Source organism: Saccopteryx bilineata, chromosome 2 (assembly GCF_036850765.1).
Source record: "Saccopteryx bilineata isolate mSacBil1 chromosome 2, mSacBil1_pri_phased_curated, whole genome shotgun sequence".
Lineage (NCBI taxonomy): Eukaryota > Metazoa > Chordata > Mammalia > Chiroptera > Emballonuridae > Saccopteryx > Saccopteryx bilineata.
Genome location: NC_089491.1, coordinates 291,654,729 through 291,671,157, shown reverse-complemented (window position 1 = coordinate 291,671,157; position 16,429 = coordinate 291,654,729). Strand labels below are relative to the sequence as shown.

General features: G+C 46.9%; 1 protein-coding gene across 1 annotated transcript in view; it reads left to right on the top strand.

The window, feature by feature from the left end:
* COLGALT2 (collagen beta(1-O)galactosyltransferase 2) overlaps positions 1-16,429 on the top strand; it is an 84,393-nt gene that overhangs the window by 53,238 nt on the left and 14,726 nt on the right. The window contains exons 6-7 of the mRNA XM_066261324.1: positions 3,775-3,894; positions 16,235-16,311. Coding sequence (XP_066117421.1) covers positions 3,775-3,894; positions 16,235-16,311 — 197 coding nt within the window. The remainder of the gene's footprint in view (positions 1-3,774; positions 3,895-16,234; positions 16,312-16,429) is intronic.

The window sequence follows — 16,429 nt, the reverse complement described above, 5'->3', positions numbered from 1 at the left end:
GTGGCCAGTGATCTGGGCTCTGTACCACAACCACAGGACCCATCTCTGGCATCAGCCAGTCATCTTCTGGTGAGTCAACAGAGGCAGGAGATGTGGGTGATGGGTGGGCACATCTGCCCTCTGCACATCACTTAGTGATCAGAAGTGCCTCCCATGGGCAAGGATGGTGATCCAGAGTGATTGCTGGTGCTGAGACTCGGCTCCCAAATTCTGGGTGGGTAGAAAGATGGTTGGCATTGGCCCTTAGGGACAGAGGTTTAGGCACTAAAGACTTCTTGTATGACTTGAGCCAATCACAGCCTCTCTAAATCTGAGTTTCCATCACAAAGAATGGTTAGAGGTAGATCAGTTTACAATACAAAGGTACTGTGTCAGTACAAGAGAATGACTGATACCTTCCTAAGAGAAGTACAGGCCTTCAAGGTGTGACACCATTCACCATTCTTTTTCAAGGAGAATCCGGTTTTTCCAGGAGCAGCTTTCACTGAGAGCACCCAGTTCCTTTCACGGACTTTAGCTCATTATCAACACTTTTTTTTTTTAACATTTTAATGTTTTTTATCAAATTATCCATGCATTTCCTTAAAAGAGTTCAAAGAGTCCCCTAAGATTTATTATAAAATTAGAAGTCCCCCACACATTACTTCCCTGGGCTATTGCCCTGTTCTAGAAGTCACACTTTTAACTCTTCCTGAGGGTGATGCAAATAGAATATTTGCATCCATGTTTCTAAATAACACGCTTGCATTACTTGCATTACTACTTCTTGATTTCCTGGTTTTACCATAGGAATAATTGGTTGACTGCCCTCTATAGGCGAGGAGTCAGCTCTCTCCTCCCTCTGGTTCCTCCATGCAGACACAGTCTTCCTATCACCTTGTCTTCTCCATAGAGTTACATGGTAATTTAAATGGTTAGTATTTTTGTTATTTTATTATCATCATGTGAACCTAATTCTTAACTGGGCCGTTTATAAACTGTGGTTAGTTTTCTTTTTATATCTAACTTAACAATAGCTTTTGGAGGGGGGGGGCTTAGTTTCTATTATTACTAATACATTCCAAAACTAATCCCTAATTGTCTAGAACTCCTCTTAGAAGGATCAGATTTTCTTTCAGAGCTAAGTACATTTTCTTTCTCCCTTCCTTCCTTCCTTCCTTCCTTCCTTCCTTCCTTCCTTCCTTCCTTCCTTCCTTCCTTCCTTCCTTCCTTCCTTACAGTTGACATTCCATATTATTTTGTATTAGTTTCAGGTGTACAGCATAGTGGTTAGACAATCATATACTTTACAAAGTATCCCTCTGGTATTTACAGCGCCCACCCAGCCCCATACATAGTTATTACAGCATTATTGACTATATTCCCTGTGCTGTACTCTACATCCCCGTGACTGTCCTATAGTTACAGATTTGTACTTCTTAACCCCTTCACCTTTATTACCCAGTCCCCCGGTGTCCCTCCCCTCTGGCAACCACGAGTCTGTTCCCTGTGTTTGTGAGTCTGTTCCTGTTTTGTTTGTTCATTTATTGTATTCATTAGATTCCGCACAGAAGTGAAATCTTATGGTACTTGTCTTTTTCTGACTTATTGCACTTAGTATAATGCCCCCAGGTCCATATGCTGTCACAAATGATAAGACTTTATTCCTTTTTATTGTAACTAATATTTCATTATGTAAATGCACCACAGCTTTTTTATCTACTTTTCTATTGATGGGCACTTGGGTTGCTTCCATAGCTTGGCTATTGTAAGTAATGCTACAATGAACATATTCTTTCAAGTTAGTGTTTTGGGTTTCTAGAATGGTCAGATTTATCAGATGTTCTTTCTGCATGGTTGTGATGATGTCTGTCCTGTAGCCTCTGATATACTCTAATCCAGAGGTCCCCAAACTACGGCCCGCGGGCCGCATGCGGCCCCCTGAGGCCATTTATCCGGTCCCCACCGCACTTCCGAAGGGGCACCTCTTTCATTGGTGGTCAGTGAGAGGAGCATAGTTCCCATTGAAATACTGGTCAGTTTGTTGATTTAAATTTACTTGTTCTTTATTTTAAATATTGTATTTGTTCCCATTTTGTTTTTTTACTTTAAAATAAGATATGTGCAGTGTGCATAGGGATTTGTTCATAGTTTTTTTTATAGTCCGGCCCTCCAATGGTCTGAGTGACAGTGAACTGGCCCCCTGTGTAAAATGTTTGGGGACCCCTGCTCTAATCTTAGTGGTGCCACAGTTGTCAACCTGGGACTCTCGTCTCTTCTCTTCTTTGTTGACTGTCCTCTTTACTGTCCCCAGTTTTCCTTGTTGTTGGCGATCCTCCTCCTCCTCCCCCCACTCCTCTTCCTCTTCCTCTTCCTCCTCCTTCTTCCACATCATCTATTAACTTGCTGAGACAGCATGATGGGAAGTAAATATTTATGACCTTACATGTCTGAAATGCCTCTCTTGTCCCCTCACTTGACGGATAGCTTGACTACGTTCCATCTCTTCTTTTTACTGAAGTTTGCAAAGTTAAATGGCAAAATGATTGGCCTAATTAGGGGAGAGAGGCAACCTCAACATGAAATCACTTTCCTTCTCCTTCCTGAATTCATCACGACTTTGTGAGAGGGTAGTTTGGGGTTTGAAGTTCCCCAGAAGCATTCATGTGAGCAAACAGCAGAGCGTGTGAGCTCACTTGGTGAAGGTAAGAGGAGTGACAGTGCTTGGGGACCAGCCATGATGCAGTCAGAGTCAGCAAAGGGGAGGATAGAGGCTCTTTTCTTCCCCGTCCTTCTGAATTAATGCCCTGAGACAGCTGATTTGGCAGGTGATACGGCCGGCTAGAGGAACTCTCAGTCGAGCCAAATAGAGATGGCTCTCTGCAGGTAAATCTCTGGAAAGCAGAGATGATTCTAGCAACAAACAAATCAGAAGCCTTGGACACGTGGACCAGAGCTTGGCAGACTCATTTTTTAAATGAAGCCATCTTTGCATTAGTCAGGACTGTCTGTTGCTGGGTCTCTATGAGACCATCTTGATCCCTATATTCCTAGCTATCTGCTTGAACACAGATCTGTATTCTATAACTCGAGGGTAGCCAGCTTGGGCTGTGAAGGCCAGTGTTGAATATGAGAGGCTCATGGCATATTTCTGGCAGGTTCTTAACAGGACTTGAAATGCAGACTTTCTTTCCTTTATGAATCTGTTCTAGAAGTTTCATGTCTATTGCTTGACTCCAAACCCATGCTTGCTAAGAGAAGAAGTAAAACCAAGGAGAGTCATAGAGCATTGAAATTTCCTTGATTTTTATTTTTCATTCTCCATATGCCTAGCTTTGGCTTGAGTGATCTCTCAGCCTTACAGGGTTTTCCGGTTTGCTTTCATATCAAATACGGATTTTATTCCTTATTTTCTCGTTATTTCCTGTAGATGGATTACAGTGTTCCATTCTGTTCTCCGGAGCGGGAATTCCTTGTCTTTCTTTTGATCCCATCATGCCTCTAGTGTTCATTTTAGACCACAAGTATGCTTTTTCTTTAGAGAGAAAAAATCAATTTCCTCTGAGCTGAAGAATGGCTGGGCTTTTTATTAGACCCCAGTGCTGTGATGTACTTTCTTAATAACAGAGCATTTCTGAGGTCCCAGACAGTGCCTGAAACAGCTACTTGTTCAACTTCAGTGCCAACCAAACCCAGCACCAGCCACAGTCCAGCCTCTCTTTCCCTAGTTGTCACTATAGAATGGAGAAGCGTGTTTTCTGATTGGTCGGCTTTGTCCCTCTCTTGGGTCCTCAGGCATCCAGATGTACCTCTGCAACAGAGAGCACTACGGCTACCTGCCCATCCCCCTGAAGCCCCACCAGACCCTGCAGGAGGACATCGAGAACCTCATCCACGTGCAGATAGAAGCAATGAGTGAGTGACCAGGAAACCTGGGATGGCTCTCATTCCGTTGCTACCGTGACCGTGCCAGACCCCCCCTACCCTCCCCAGGACTGGAATCTCATCACCATCAGTTTGCCTTGGCTGAAACATGGAGATTCATTTGTTCATTGATTTTTAAACTTTTCCTATGACTATGACGAAGTCTTCACCCTCAGGGAGCATTCTGTCCGGGTAGGGAACTGGGTGCACAGCAAATGCATTTCTTACAATACCACAAGGGCTCTGATGGTGCTTGGTGATGGGATTCAGACTCTAGCTTTGCTGCTTTCTAATTATATGACTTTGGGCAAGGAATCTAGCCTTTTTAGTTATACAATGGAGGTGATGGAAACTTTAGAGTTTGGGAGAAGATTCTTCATTAGATATAGATATAGATATAGATATAGATATAGATATAGATATAGATATAGACATAGACATAGATATATATAGATAGATAGATATAAAGTCTAAGAACAATAGCAATAATTATGACTTTAATTTAATAATAGCTCTGCTATATCAGATACCATGCTAAGCATTTTTCGTATACTGTCTCATTCATCCTTACAACAAATTAGTGGAAGTGTTTTTTTATCCCTCCATTAAAGATGAAGAAATTGAGCATAGAGAGTTTAAGTAACTTGCCCAGCTCAGTCTGCTGAACAAATGATAGATAGGGCTTTGAACCAATCTTGCAGTCTCCAAAACTCATGTCCTTACACACTGTGCTGTTATGGCCTCCAGTTCTAGTGTGACATCAGAACTGGTGAATGCTCATTAATCAGTAGCCACACCAATTATTACGTACAATGTACTGGTGGCTAGAGGAGAAAGTCACAGATCCACGCTACCCAGGAAAGGGTGTTGGAAACAGCATCCCGAAGGAGGGACTACTTACACTGAGTTTTCACACAGTATCTAAGAACTTCAGTTACTCCTCACTAGAGCATAAATCTGTATATGCGGGCAGTGGGTGGGATGTATGTCCAGCCAGGAGGGCCACTGATGTATAAGAAGGTGTTTGGACTTTTTTCTGAAGGAAAGGGAGCATGTAAGGCGATTTTAGTGGGAAAATGTCAGGTTGAAATCTGGATTTCAGACAGTCACTCTCGTGCTCAGAGAAGTATGGCTAGAGTGGGTGGGCATATATACTGCTCACAAAAATTAGGGGTTATTTTATAGCTTCATATTCATTTTGAAATATCCCCTAATTTTTGTGAGCAGTATATAAAGTTCCGGCGCTTTATAAATGGCATTTTATTTAATCCTTGTATTTACTCTTTCTAGTTATAGTTTTATTAAAATTTTAGATCCTGCATTTTAAAAGATAGAAGATAATTGGAATAAGAAAATAATTGGAAGAGAACGGTTGAGGGTAATAATGCAGCAATATAAACTGCAGGCCCATGGAGAATTCATAGCAATATGCTGACCATGAAATCGCGTCTGTCAAGGGTCCTCAGGAAAGATAAGCGAGGCCTTAAAAGCACTTTGGCCACCTCTGGAACCCAACATGCAGGAAACGAAGAGCTGCTAAGAGACTGTGCCCGGTGAAGCACAGAACAGGCATTATATTCATGTGCAAACGCTGAATTCCTACCCACAATGTGTGAGGGACATGGGGAAGGGACAGGGGATTTTTTTTTTTTTTTTTTTTTTTGTATTTTTCTGAAGTTGGTAATGGGGAGGCAATCAGATAGACTCCCGCATGCGCCCGACCGGAATCCACCAGGCATGCCCACCAGGGGGCGATGCTCTGCCCATCTGGGGCGTTGCTCTGTTGCAACAAGAGCCATTCTAGCGCCTGAGGCAGAGGCCATAGAGCCATCCTCAGCGCCCGGGCCAACTTTACTCCAGTGGAGCCTTGGCTGCTGGTGGGGAAGAGAGAGACAGAGAGGAAGGAGAGGGGGAGGGGTGGAGAAGCAGATGGGCACTTCTCCTGCATGCCCTGGCTGTGAATCGAACCAGGGACTCCTGCACGCCAGGCCGATGCTCTACCACTGAGCCAACCAGCCAGGTCCGGGACAGGGGATTTTAAACATTTTATAGCCAATCCTCTGCTTCGTGCATTTATATTTAACTGAGGAGACAAGACATGGGGCAAAGACTCCAATGATGCAGTATAGTGCTTTGCGAAAGGAGCAGATAGAAGGCAGTAGGAGTTTGGATTAGGAGGAGATTGCGGGGCTGGGGTGATCTAGCGGAGTGAAAAGTCGTGGTGTTCCCTAAGCTGAGTCCCGACGGCAGCATGGAGCTTAAACAGAAGGAGGGATACACTGAGGGCACGGCGGGCAGCGGATCCAAACTGAGCAAAGGTATTGATCAAAAAGCATTCTCACTCTGGAAGAGAGTTGGCTTTTAGTAACAGAAGGAAATAAAGTTTGAGGGTTGGGATGGCTCCATGGTTGTGGTCCCAGCGAAAGCAGAATGCTCCTCCTAAAAGCAACAAGGAGCCAAGGAAGGTGTTAGAAGAGAGAATCAGGCTATACGTATTAAGCACTTACTATACCCCATGATTGTTTAAGAGTCTGGGGATATAGCCATGAACAAAATTGGCAGAAGGAATTTTTATTCCCACACACACAGAGAGAGACAAGCTATCCAGGAATTAGCCACGTGAATCTTTGGAGGAAGAGTGTTTCAAGCAGAAGAACAACACTGCACAGGCTATTAAGAAAGAACTCACGGTGCTCCAGGAACAAAAGGCCAATGTGGTTGGAGTATAGGGAGTGAGGGCTGGAGCAGAAGGGAGATGAGGTCACGGAGGAAGAGGTGTCCAGACCCTGCAGTCTTGTGGCCACAGTAAGGAATTTGTATTTTGATACAAGAATAATGGGGTTGCCTGCAGAGTGGGGGAGGGGGAGCTGCATGATGTAATTTAGGCAGTTAGTAAGATCAGACTCTGATGCCGACACTTCAGAGGAGGGTGACCAGTATATCTCTCTTGGTGAGAGATGATGGTAGCTGGGATGCAAGCCCCAGCAGGGAGGTGATGAGAGGCAGGTAGATTTAGGATCTATTTTGGTGGTAGAGCCAACAGGACTTACAGAAACCTGAATGTGGCCCATGAGGAAAGGAAGGAATTAAGGATGACTCAAGGATTTTGGCTTGGAATACCATTTAATGAAGTGAGAAAGGCTTCGTGGGAAAAGATTTGGGGAGATAAGTCTTGGCGATGTAAGTTTAAGATACTTATTGAGCCTCTGAGTGGAAAGGTCGGGAGATACTTGGCTCTAGGAATATGGAGTTCAGGGAGAGACTCCTGCTGGAGACAGGCATTTGAGAGTCATTAACATTAAAAGAATGTTTGAAGCCATGGAACAGTGTGAACTTGTTTGGTAATAGAAGGTTGAAAGGGGAGAGGAGAGGGAGGAGGACAGATCCCTGGGGGAGGTGAACAGCCAGAAAGCTGGAAGGAAAAGTTGAGACATGTTCAAGAGGGAGCCAGATGCTGCTGAAAAGTCAAGTAAAATGAGGATAGGGAGTTGGTCACTTGTTCTGTCAAGATAGAAATCTGTGATGACCTTGGTAGGAGCCACTTCAGTGCAATGATGGGGACATAAGCCCATTGGAGCGGACTGAAGAGAGGACAGTGGGGAGATGAGAAGGGGGAATCTTGTTGGGATGGGAATAGAGGATAAGGATGGTAGTAGGAAGGCAATGAGAGATCAAAGCAGAGGTGGTTTTGTTTTGCGTGTTGTTTGTTTTTGAAGATATGATTTTAGCATATTCGTATGCTAATGAAAGGATCCAATGTATAAGGAGAAGTTGATAATGTAGGAGTTCTAGAAGAGGCACTGTATCCAGGACAACATTGGAGAGGTCGTCCTTGGAACAAGGATGGTTCTTCCACTGTAGCCAATGTGTAGAAGTCAACGTCTGTGGGTACAGTGCATCTGAGTTTGTAAACTTGAGGTTGAAGGAAAAGGAAGGTCTAATCTGACTTTGAATATTTTCTCTATGACATATGTAGTCCAGCATCAGCTTGAGAGAGATGTTGGGAGATTTCAGGAGAGAGAAAAAGATATGAAATAGATCTCTTAGAGAATGGGAAAGTAAATGTACTATGGAGGCATACATGCATACACACACACACACACACACATACACATATAGTTGCATCATTTGGCAGTGTGGCAACTATAACCAATTTGACTTCTATGGTTCTAGTTTTGAAATGACTCATTCAAAACAACTGTGTGAATTTCTCTTGCTGTATTTTTCTTGGTGCTGATTAAGTGAACAATTGAGTTTAACCACAATGGCAGTTTTCCCCAAACAAGATCAGTGGAAGAGATTCAAGAGTCTTTCCAAGAAATGGTTCGAGTGCTTGACCACAAGTTCTGGGTTGGGTACCGATGGAAGCAAGGGCATGAAGGGTTTGATGGGTTTAGACGTGGTAGCGGGTCACTGAAAGAATGAGCATTGGTTGGTATTAAGCTCTAGGACCTAAAAACCAACAGGCTGTTACATGGATCACCACGGAGATGCTGAGGTTTCTTTTCTTTTTTTTTTTTATAATAATTTTATTTTTTTAATGGGGTGACATCAATAAATCAGGATACATATATTCAAAGATAACAAGTCCAGGTTATCTTGTCATTCAATTATGTTGCATACCCATCACCCAAAGTCAGATTGTCCTCTGTCATCTTCTATCTAGTTTTCTTTGTGCCCCTCCCCCTCCCCTTTCCCTCTCCCTCTCCCCCCTCCCCCCATAACCACCACACTCTTATCAATGTCTCTTAGTCTCACTTTTATGTCCCACCTACGTATGGAATAATGCAGTTCCTGTTTTTTTTCTGATTTACTTATTTCACTTCGTATCATGTTATCAAGATCCCACCATTTTGCTGTAAATGATCCGATGTTATCATTTCTTATGGCTGAGTAGTATTCCATAGTGTATATGTGCCACATCTTCTTTATCCAGTCATCTATTGATGGGCTTTTTGGTTGTTTCCATGTCCTGGCCACTGTGAACAATGCTGCAATAAACATGGGGCTGCATGTGTCTTTACGTATCAATGTTTCTGAGTTTTGGGGTATATACCCAGTAGATGCTGAGGTTTCTAAGAATGATGGGAGGGACAGTGAGCCTATGAGAGGCCTCAATCATCAGTGGCTGAAGGGGCCTGATGAGGAGGGAGTGAGTGTGTAAAGATGCTTCAGAGAAGCAGGTACTTACGAAGGATGAGAGAAACAATTTGGAGTGAGTTGGCGGATATGAGAAAAATCACCTTCTACTCTGACAGCTGAATGGGAGGCAGTGTCTTCAAAAGAAAGCCAGCTTTTAATTAAAACAAAAAGGTGAAAAGACAGCCAGAGAGAGTGTAGGGGCTGAACATGTCAGAGAGTTTATGAATCACAGACTGGAGTTCCAGAGATTAGTGTGGAAGAGTTTGGGTGGGTGGGAGATGGGGAGCAAGCTCAAGGGGTAACCCTTATGAATAGCACTGTGCCCATCGCTCCACATGGACTTACTCATTCAGTCCCTTAGAAATTCATGGATGTGCTTCCTGCACCAAAATGTGGGGGGTGAATGACAGAAAGTTGGATCTTACCAAAGTGACAGAAGTAAATGAGTACGAGGCATGAGGAGTTTGCTCTCGCAAATCAGACGTGAGACTGGAAATCTTCGGAGCCTGTTCTCAGCAATGACACTTTGAGTCAACAGAATGTCATGTGAAGATTATTAAGAACATTGGATCTGAAGTCATAAGGTCTAGAACCAACTTACAGCTCCGCCCATCACCCCCTATTTGACTTCAGGCAAGTCTACCTCTGGTTTGGCCTCAATTTCTTCATCCATACAAAAAACAACAGCAATAAGAGTGAAGATCAAAAAACGATGTGGTCTATATGAAAGCACTTAAATTGTAAAGCACTCAAGTGTTGGGCTTGACTCTTGTGGTCAAGAACAGAGCTGTTTCTGCGGAAGAAAATTATTTTCACAGTGTGCACAATGAGTTAGAACGAGGCAGAGTAAGAGCATATGAGTGTTTGATAAATATGAAAACACCCCAAGCACAGTGAGGGAGGACCCGAGCTAGGGCAATGGAATTTCAGGAGAATCTATAGAGAAATATTAGGATTCGGTCCAAGCACAATTTCTCAAATACTTTTCTGAGCATGACTGAGCTGGTAATTGTATGCTGGGTGGTGGGTGCTCCTGTGTAGACCACAGAAAGAGCAATAAGTGGTGGTCACCCAGGAGCAAGGACTTAACTAGCTGAGCGACCAAAAACTCAGACCAGTTTCCCAAAAGCAGTTTGACTCCAGTGACTACCAAGGACTAGCTTTGGGGGTAGAGTAGAGATTGGGGGTTAAGAGTTCAAGTATAGGAGTCATGCCTAGCTTCAAATATCAGTTCTATCAGCTCTGTGACCTTGGACAAGTTATTTAAGTCTTTGTTTACTTATCTGTAAAAATGAAGACACTCAGACCTATCCTATGGTATATATTGTGAAAATTAAATAAATGTGATTCCATATGTCAAGAGTGTAGCACAGGGTTCAGTGAGTATTAAGAACTCTATAACAGTAGCTATTATTATTCCTAGATCTTGAAACTATGCAGGAGCCAAAGAAACATATTGCACCAAGTGGTGGCACAGGGAGGGAAAATGTATCAGGAAGGGTTCAGTGAGGGACATGATAAATTGTGAATGACAGAGTCAGAAATGACCCCAAGCAGATGCTGGGATATACCTAACCTTCAAGTCTGATGTCAGCAAAGACACACTTTCTACCCACGTAGTGAGTTTCTCAGTTCTAACTCATATTGTTTCCTGTTTTTCCTGATGGCTTAGCTCTCTGCCTTCAGTGGCAAAATTCTCATATTTTTGCTCAATGGTGGTTTTCAAGAGCCAGCCACTTTGGGCTTTTTTGAGCCTCTTCTATGAACACAATGACCACCCACGTTTGATGGAAGCAAAGTGACTAAAAGCAGTCTGTTTGGCTGAAACGTTAAAGCCACACAGGCCATGTGAATGCCGAACAGAGACCAGGAGAGTGGAAAGGATAACTCAGTAAATACCCCCCTCCCAAGTCTACAGCCAAAGGAAGGAGAGCTAGACAGCTCCTCAAACAACGGTATGAACAAGGAAGGATGTTAAGTTACTTTCTCTTAAATCCTCACTCTGTACATAGCAGACCCTCAATAAATATTTGTTGATTTTGAAAGAAACTAATGAGGAGTAGGGTGGAACAGAAAGGACCAAAACATTCTGGGTTGCTAATGGAAACAGAAACAAGTGTTCTGAGTACACACAGCAATGTGACTCTAAGGGCTAGGGATCGAAGTAATGAGCCCAGCGCTTGTGTTTGGCTTGGGAAAGCTATCTCACTATCTTCTAGAACTTCACATTATTTGATCATAAGTGAAACTGGATATCCTGTGTTCTCTTTAATATCCCAGTGAAGGATAAGTTAATTAACTAATGCCCTTCGGACTGTATCTCAGTCAAGATGAGCTAGGTTATGCTGGTATATCAAACAGTGCCCGAATCTCCTTGGCTTAGCACAGCGTTGTCTTATTGATATTTTTGGCTGTGCAGAGTCTGCAGTGATCTGATATCTTTCCTGGACTGCTGCCCGCCATAGGTCGGCACACCATTCTGGGCTGCTTCAAATCTGTGGCTTCTCCATATCAACCTACTAATATGATCATTGTGGTGGGGCTGGGTTAATGGTGAAAGGAGGGTTTGGAGAGTGGAGTGGAGTGGAGTGGAGTGGAGTGGAGTGGAGTGGAGTGGAGTGGAGGAGTGGAGTGGAGTGGAAGAGTGGTGTGGAGTGGAGTGGAGTGGAGTGGAGTGGAGTGGAGTGGAGTGGAGGAGTGGAGTGGAGGAGTGGAGTGGAGTGGAGTGGAGTGGAGGAGTGGAGTGGAGGAGTGGAGTGGAGTGGAGTGGAGGAGTGGAGTGGAGTGAGTGGAGTGGAGTGGAGTGGAGTGGAGTGGAGTGGAGGAGTGGAGGAGTGGAGTGGAGTGGAGGAGTGGAGTGGAGTGGAGTGGAGGAGTGGAGTGGAGTGGAGTGGAGGAGTGGAGTGGAGTGGAGTGGAGTGGAGGAGTGGAGTGGAGGAGTGGAGTGGAGTGGAGTGGAGGAGTGGAGTGGAGTGAGTGGAGTGGAGTGGAGTGGAGTGGAGTGGAGTGAGTGGAGTGGAGTGGAGTGGAGTGAGTGGAGTGGAGTGGAGTGGAGTGGAGGAGTGGAGTGGAGGAGTGGAGGAGTGGAGTGGAGGAGTGGAGTGGAGTGGAGTGGAGGAGTGGAGTGAGTGGAGTGGAGTGGAGTGGAGGAGTGGAGTGGAGTGGAGTGAGTGGAGTGGAGTGGAGTGGAGGAGTGGAGTGGAGTGGAGTGAGTGGAGTGGAGGAGTGGAGTGGAGTGGAGTGGAGGAGTAGAGTGGAGGAGTGGAGTGGAGTGAGTGGAGTGGAGTGAGTGGAGTGGAGTGGAGTGGAGGAGTGGAGGAGTGGAGGAGTGGAGTGGAGGAGTGGAGTGGAGGAGTGGAGTGGAGTGGAGTGGAGTGGAGTGGAGTGGAGTGAGTGGAGTGGAGGAGTGGAGGAGTGGAGTGGAGGAGTGGAGTGGAGTGGAGGAGTGGAGTGAGTGGAGTGGAGTGAGTGGAGTGGAGTGGAGTGGAGTGAGTGGAGTGGAGTGGAGTGGAGGAGTGGAGTGGAGTGGAGGAGTGGAGTGGAGTGGAGTGGAGTGGAGGAGTGGAGTGGAGTGGAGTGGAGGAGTGGAGTGGAGGAGTGGAGGAGTGGAGTGGAGGAGTGGAGTGGAGTGGAGGAGTGGAGTGGAGTGGAGTGGAGGAGTGGAGTGGAGTGGAGTGGAGTGGAGGAGTGGAGTGGAGTGGAGTGGAGGAGTGGAGGAGTGGAGTGGAGGAGTGGAGTGGAGGAGTGGAGGAGTGGAGTGGAGTGGAGTGGAGGAGTGGAGTGGAGTGGAGGAGTGGAGTGGAGTGGAGTGGAGGAGTGGAGTGGAGGAGTGGAGTGGAGTGGAGTGGAGGAGTGGAGTGGAGGAGTGGGGTGGAGTGGGGTGGAGTGGAGTGGAGTGGAGTGGAGTGGAGGAGTGGAGGAGTGGAGTGGAGTGGAGTGGAGGAGTGGAGTGGAGGAGTGGAGTGGAGTGGAGTGGAGGAGTGGAGTGGAGGAGTGGGGTGGAGTGGGGTGGAGTGGAGTGGAGTGGCGTGGAGTGGAGTGGAGTGGAGGAGTGGAGTGGAGGAGTGGAGTGGAGTGGAGGAGTGGAGTGGAGGAGTGGGGTGGAGTGGAGTGGAGGAGTGGAGTGGAGTGGAGTGGAGGAGTGGAGTGGAGGAGTGGAGTGGAGTGAGTGGAGTGGAGTGGAGTGAGTGGAGTGGAGTGGAGTGGAGGAGTGGAGTGGAGGAGTGGAGGAGTGGAGTGGAGGAGTGGAGTGGAGTGGAGTGGAGGAGTGGAGTGAGTGGAGTGGTGTGGAGTGGAGGAGTGGAGTGGAGTGGAGTGAGTGGAGTGGAGTGGAGTGGAGGAGTGGAGTGGAGTGGAGTGAGTGGAGTGGAGTGAGTGGAGTGGAGTGGAGTGGAGGAGTGGAGGAGTGGAGGAGTGGAGTGGAGGAGTGGAGTGGAGGAGTGGAGTGGAGGAGTGGAGTGGAGTGGAGTGGAGTGAGTGGAGTGGAGTGGAGTGAGTGGAGTGGAGGAGTGGAGGAGTGGAGTGGAGGAGTGGAGTGGAGTGGAGGAGTGGAGTGAGTGGAGTGGAGTGAGTGGAGTGGAGTGGAGTGAGTGGAGTGGAGTGGAGTGGAGTGAGTGGAGTGGAGTGGAGGAGTGGAGGAGTGGAGGAGTGGAGTGGAGGAGTGGGGTGGAGTGGAGTGGAGTGGAGGAGTGGAGTGGAGTGGAGTGGAGTGGAGGAGTGGAGTGGAAAGAGTTGGGTGGAGTGGAGTGGAGTGAGTGGAGTGGAGTGGAGTGGAGTGGAGGAGTGGAGTGGAGTGGAGTGGAGGAGTGGAGTGGAAAGAGTTGGGTGGAGTGGAGTGGAGTGAGTGGAGTGGAGTGGAGGAGTGGAGTGGAGTGGAGGAGTGGAGTGGAGTGGAGTGAGTGGAGTGGAGGAGTGGAGGAGTGGAGTGGAGGAGTGGAGTGGAGTGGAGTGGAGGAGTGGAGTGGAGTGGAGTGGAGTGGAGGAGTGGAGTGGAGTGGAGTGGAGTGGAGGAGTGGAGTGGAAAGAGTTGGGTGGAGTGGAGTGGAGTGAGTGGAGTGGAGTGGAGGAGTGGAGTGGAGTGGAGTGGAGGAGTGGAGTGGAGTGGAGTGGAGGAGTGGAGTGGAAAGAGTTGGGTGGAGTGGAGTGGAGTGAGTGGAGTGGAGTGGAGGAGTGGAGTGGAGTGGAGTGGAGGAGTGGAGGAGTGGAGTGGAGTGAGTGGAGTGGAGTGGAGTGGAGGAGTGGAGTGGAGTGGAGTGGAGGAGTGGAGTGGAGTGGAGTGGAGTGGAGTGGAGGAGTGGAGTGGAAAGAGTTGGGTGGAGTGGAGTGGAGTGAGTGGAGTGGAGTGGAGGAGTGGAGTGGAGTGGAGTGGAGGAGTGGAGTGGAAAGAGTTGGGTGGAGTGGAGTGGAGTGAGTGGAGTGGAGTGGAGGAGTGGAGTGGAGTGGAGTGGAGGAGTGGAGGAGTGGAGTGGAGGAGTGGAGTGGAGTGGAGGAGTGGAGTGGAGTGGAGGAGTGGAGTGGAGTGGAGTGGAGTGAGTGGAGTGGAGGAGTGGAGGAGTGGAGTGGAGGAGTGGAGTGGAGGAGTGGAGTGGAGTGGAGGAGTGGAGTGGAGTGGAGTAGAGGAGTGGAGTGGCGGAGTGGGGTGGAGTGGAGTGGAGGAGTGGAGTGGAGTGAGTGGAGTGGAGTGGAGTGGAGGAGTGGAGTGGAGTGGAGTGAGTGGAGTGGAGTGGAGGAGTGGAGTGGAGTGGAGTGAGTGGAGTGGAGTGGAGGAGTGGAGTGGAGTGGAGTGAGTGGAGTGGAGGAGTGGAGTGGAGTGGAGTGAGTGGAGTGGAGTGGAGTGGAGTGGAGGAGTGGAGTGGAGTGGAGTGAGTGGAGTGAGTGGAGTGGAGGAGTGGAGTGGAGTGGAGTGAGTGGAGTGGAGTGGAGTGGAGTGGAGTGGAGTGAGTGGAGTGGAGTGAGTGGAGTGGAGTGGAGTGGAGTGAATGGAGTGGAGGGGAGTGGAGTGAGTGGAGTGGAGTGAGTGGAGTGGAGTGGAGGAGTGGAGTGGAGTGGAGGAGTGGAGTGGAGTGGAGTGGAGTGGAGTGGAGTGGAGTGGAGTGGAGTGGAGTGGAGTGGAGTGGCGGGAATTCGCGTGGCCATGACTAACCTCAAGGGTGGGGGAATGTCCTCCTCTCGTGTACCTGGACTAGAAGAGAATGAATGTTGGTGACCACCATAATGGCCATCACCCTTAGTTCTTCAAATAACCCACTGACTAGCTTTCATTTTTAATTTTTCTTGTAGTTTCTCTTTAAGAAAAACCAAATGAGTACTTTGAATATGTGCAATACACCAAAACTCTTCAAGACCATCTCAGGTTTTTTAATCAATGTGGCAACCAACCTTTAAAATACACAGTTTGTAAAGATAGTTGTTTTGTTTTTATTTTTGGAGTATCAAGTAAATAAAACTTTTATTACTTAAGATGTGATGTCCCTTCTATCTGGAAACTTCCTTGTTAGCCCTGTTCCTAGTTCTGGCATCTGGGCCGGCCCTCAGACCTTGAGTTTGTATTAAAATAAAGGACCTTTTGTGTACCTGTAGCTAAACCTGCCTGGCTGGGGTAAAAATAGTCCTAGCCTCTGACCATGCTAACTGTATAGAAAAGGCATTGTTCAGAGACAGTCTGGCTTATTTCTGAGCTCTTTCATCACGGGCCACAGTAATAGCTAAGAGTTATTGAATATTTATTATGTTAATTTATTGTGGTGAGTGCTTTACATGCGGTATCATTTACATTTTATAACATCCTAAAAGATATACTTTTATTATCCCAATTTTACACAGAAAGAACGGGGCTCAGAGAAGTGAACTAAGAGAAGTTCCAGAGACCTTCACAGACCAAAGTCTGGACCTAGGTCATCTGACTGCAGAGTCCTCGTCCTTAACCATTATGCTAAACTACCTCCTAAATGCTCTGACAATAAGTCGTAAGGGAAATGGAGCAAATACTGTGACCTGCATATAAACAAGTGCTCTCAAAACCAGCGCCCCGGCCAGCAGGGTTGTTGTGTGGCCACTCCATCCTGGAGAAGTGTTGACAGGTTATCCCTGCCCTGGGCCCCCAGGTTCTGTTCCCAGAGATCGGGTGTGTGGATGGGATTCTGCTCTCTCTCACTAACAAAGCATTCTGCGTGTTTCTTGTGTCTTTCAGTTGATCGTCCTCCAATGGAACCCTCCCAGTTTGTCTCAGTTGTCCCTAAATATCCAGACAAGATGGGCTTTGATGAGGTAAGAGAGATGTCTCTGTGTGTGCACATGCACACATGTGCAAGTGTGTAGTATGCATATTATGTGTATATTGCAACAGAAGCCTGAGCATACGTCTGAGAGCTGGCAAGATTGGGTT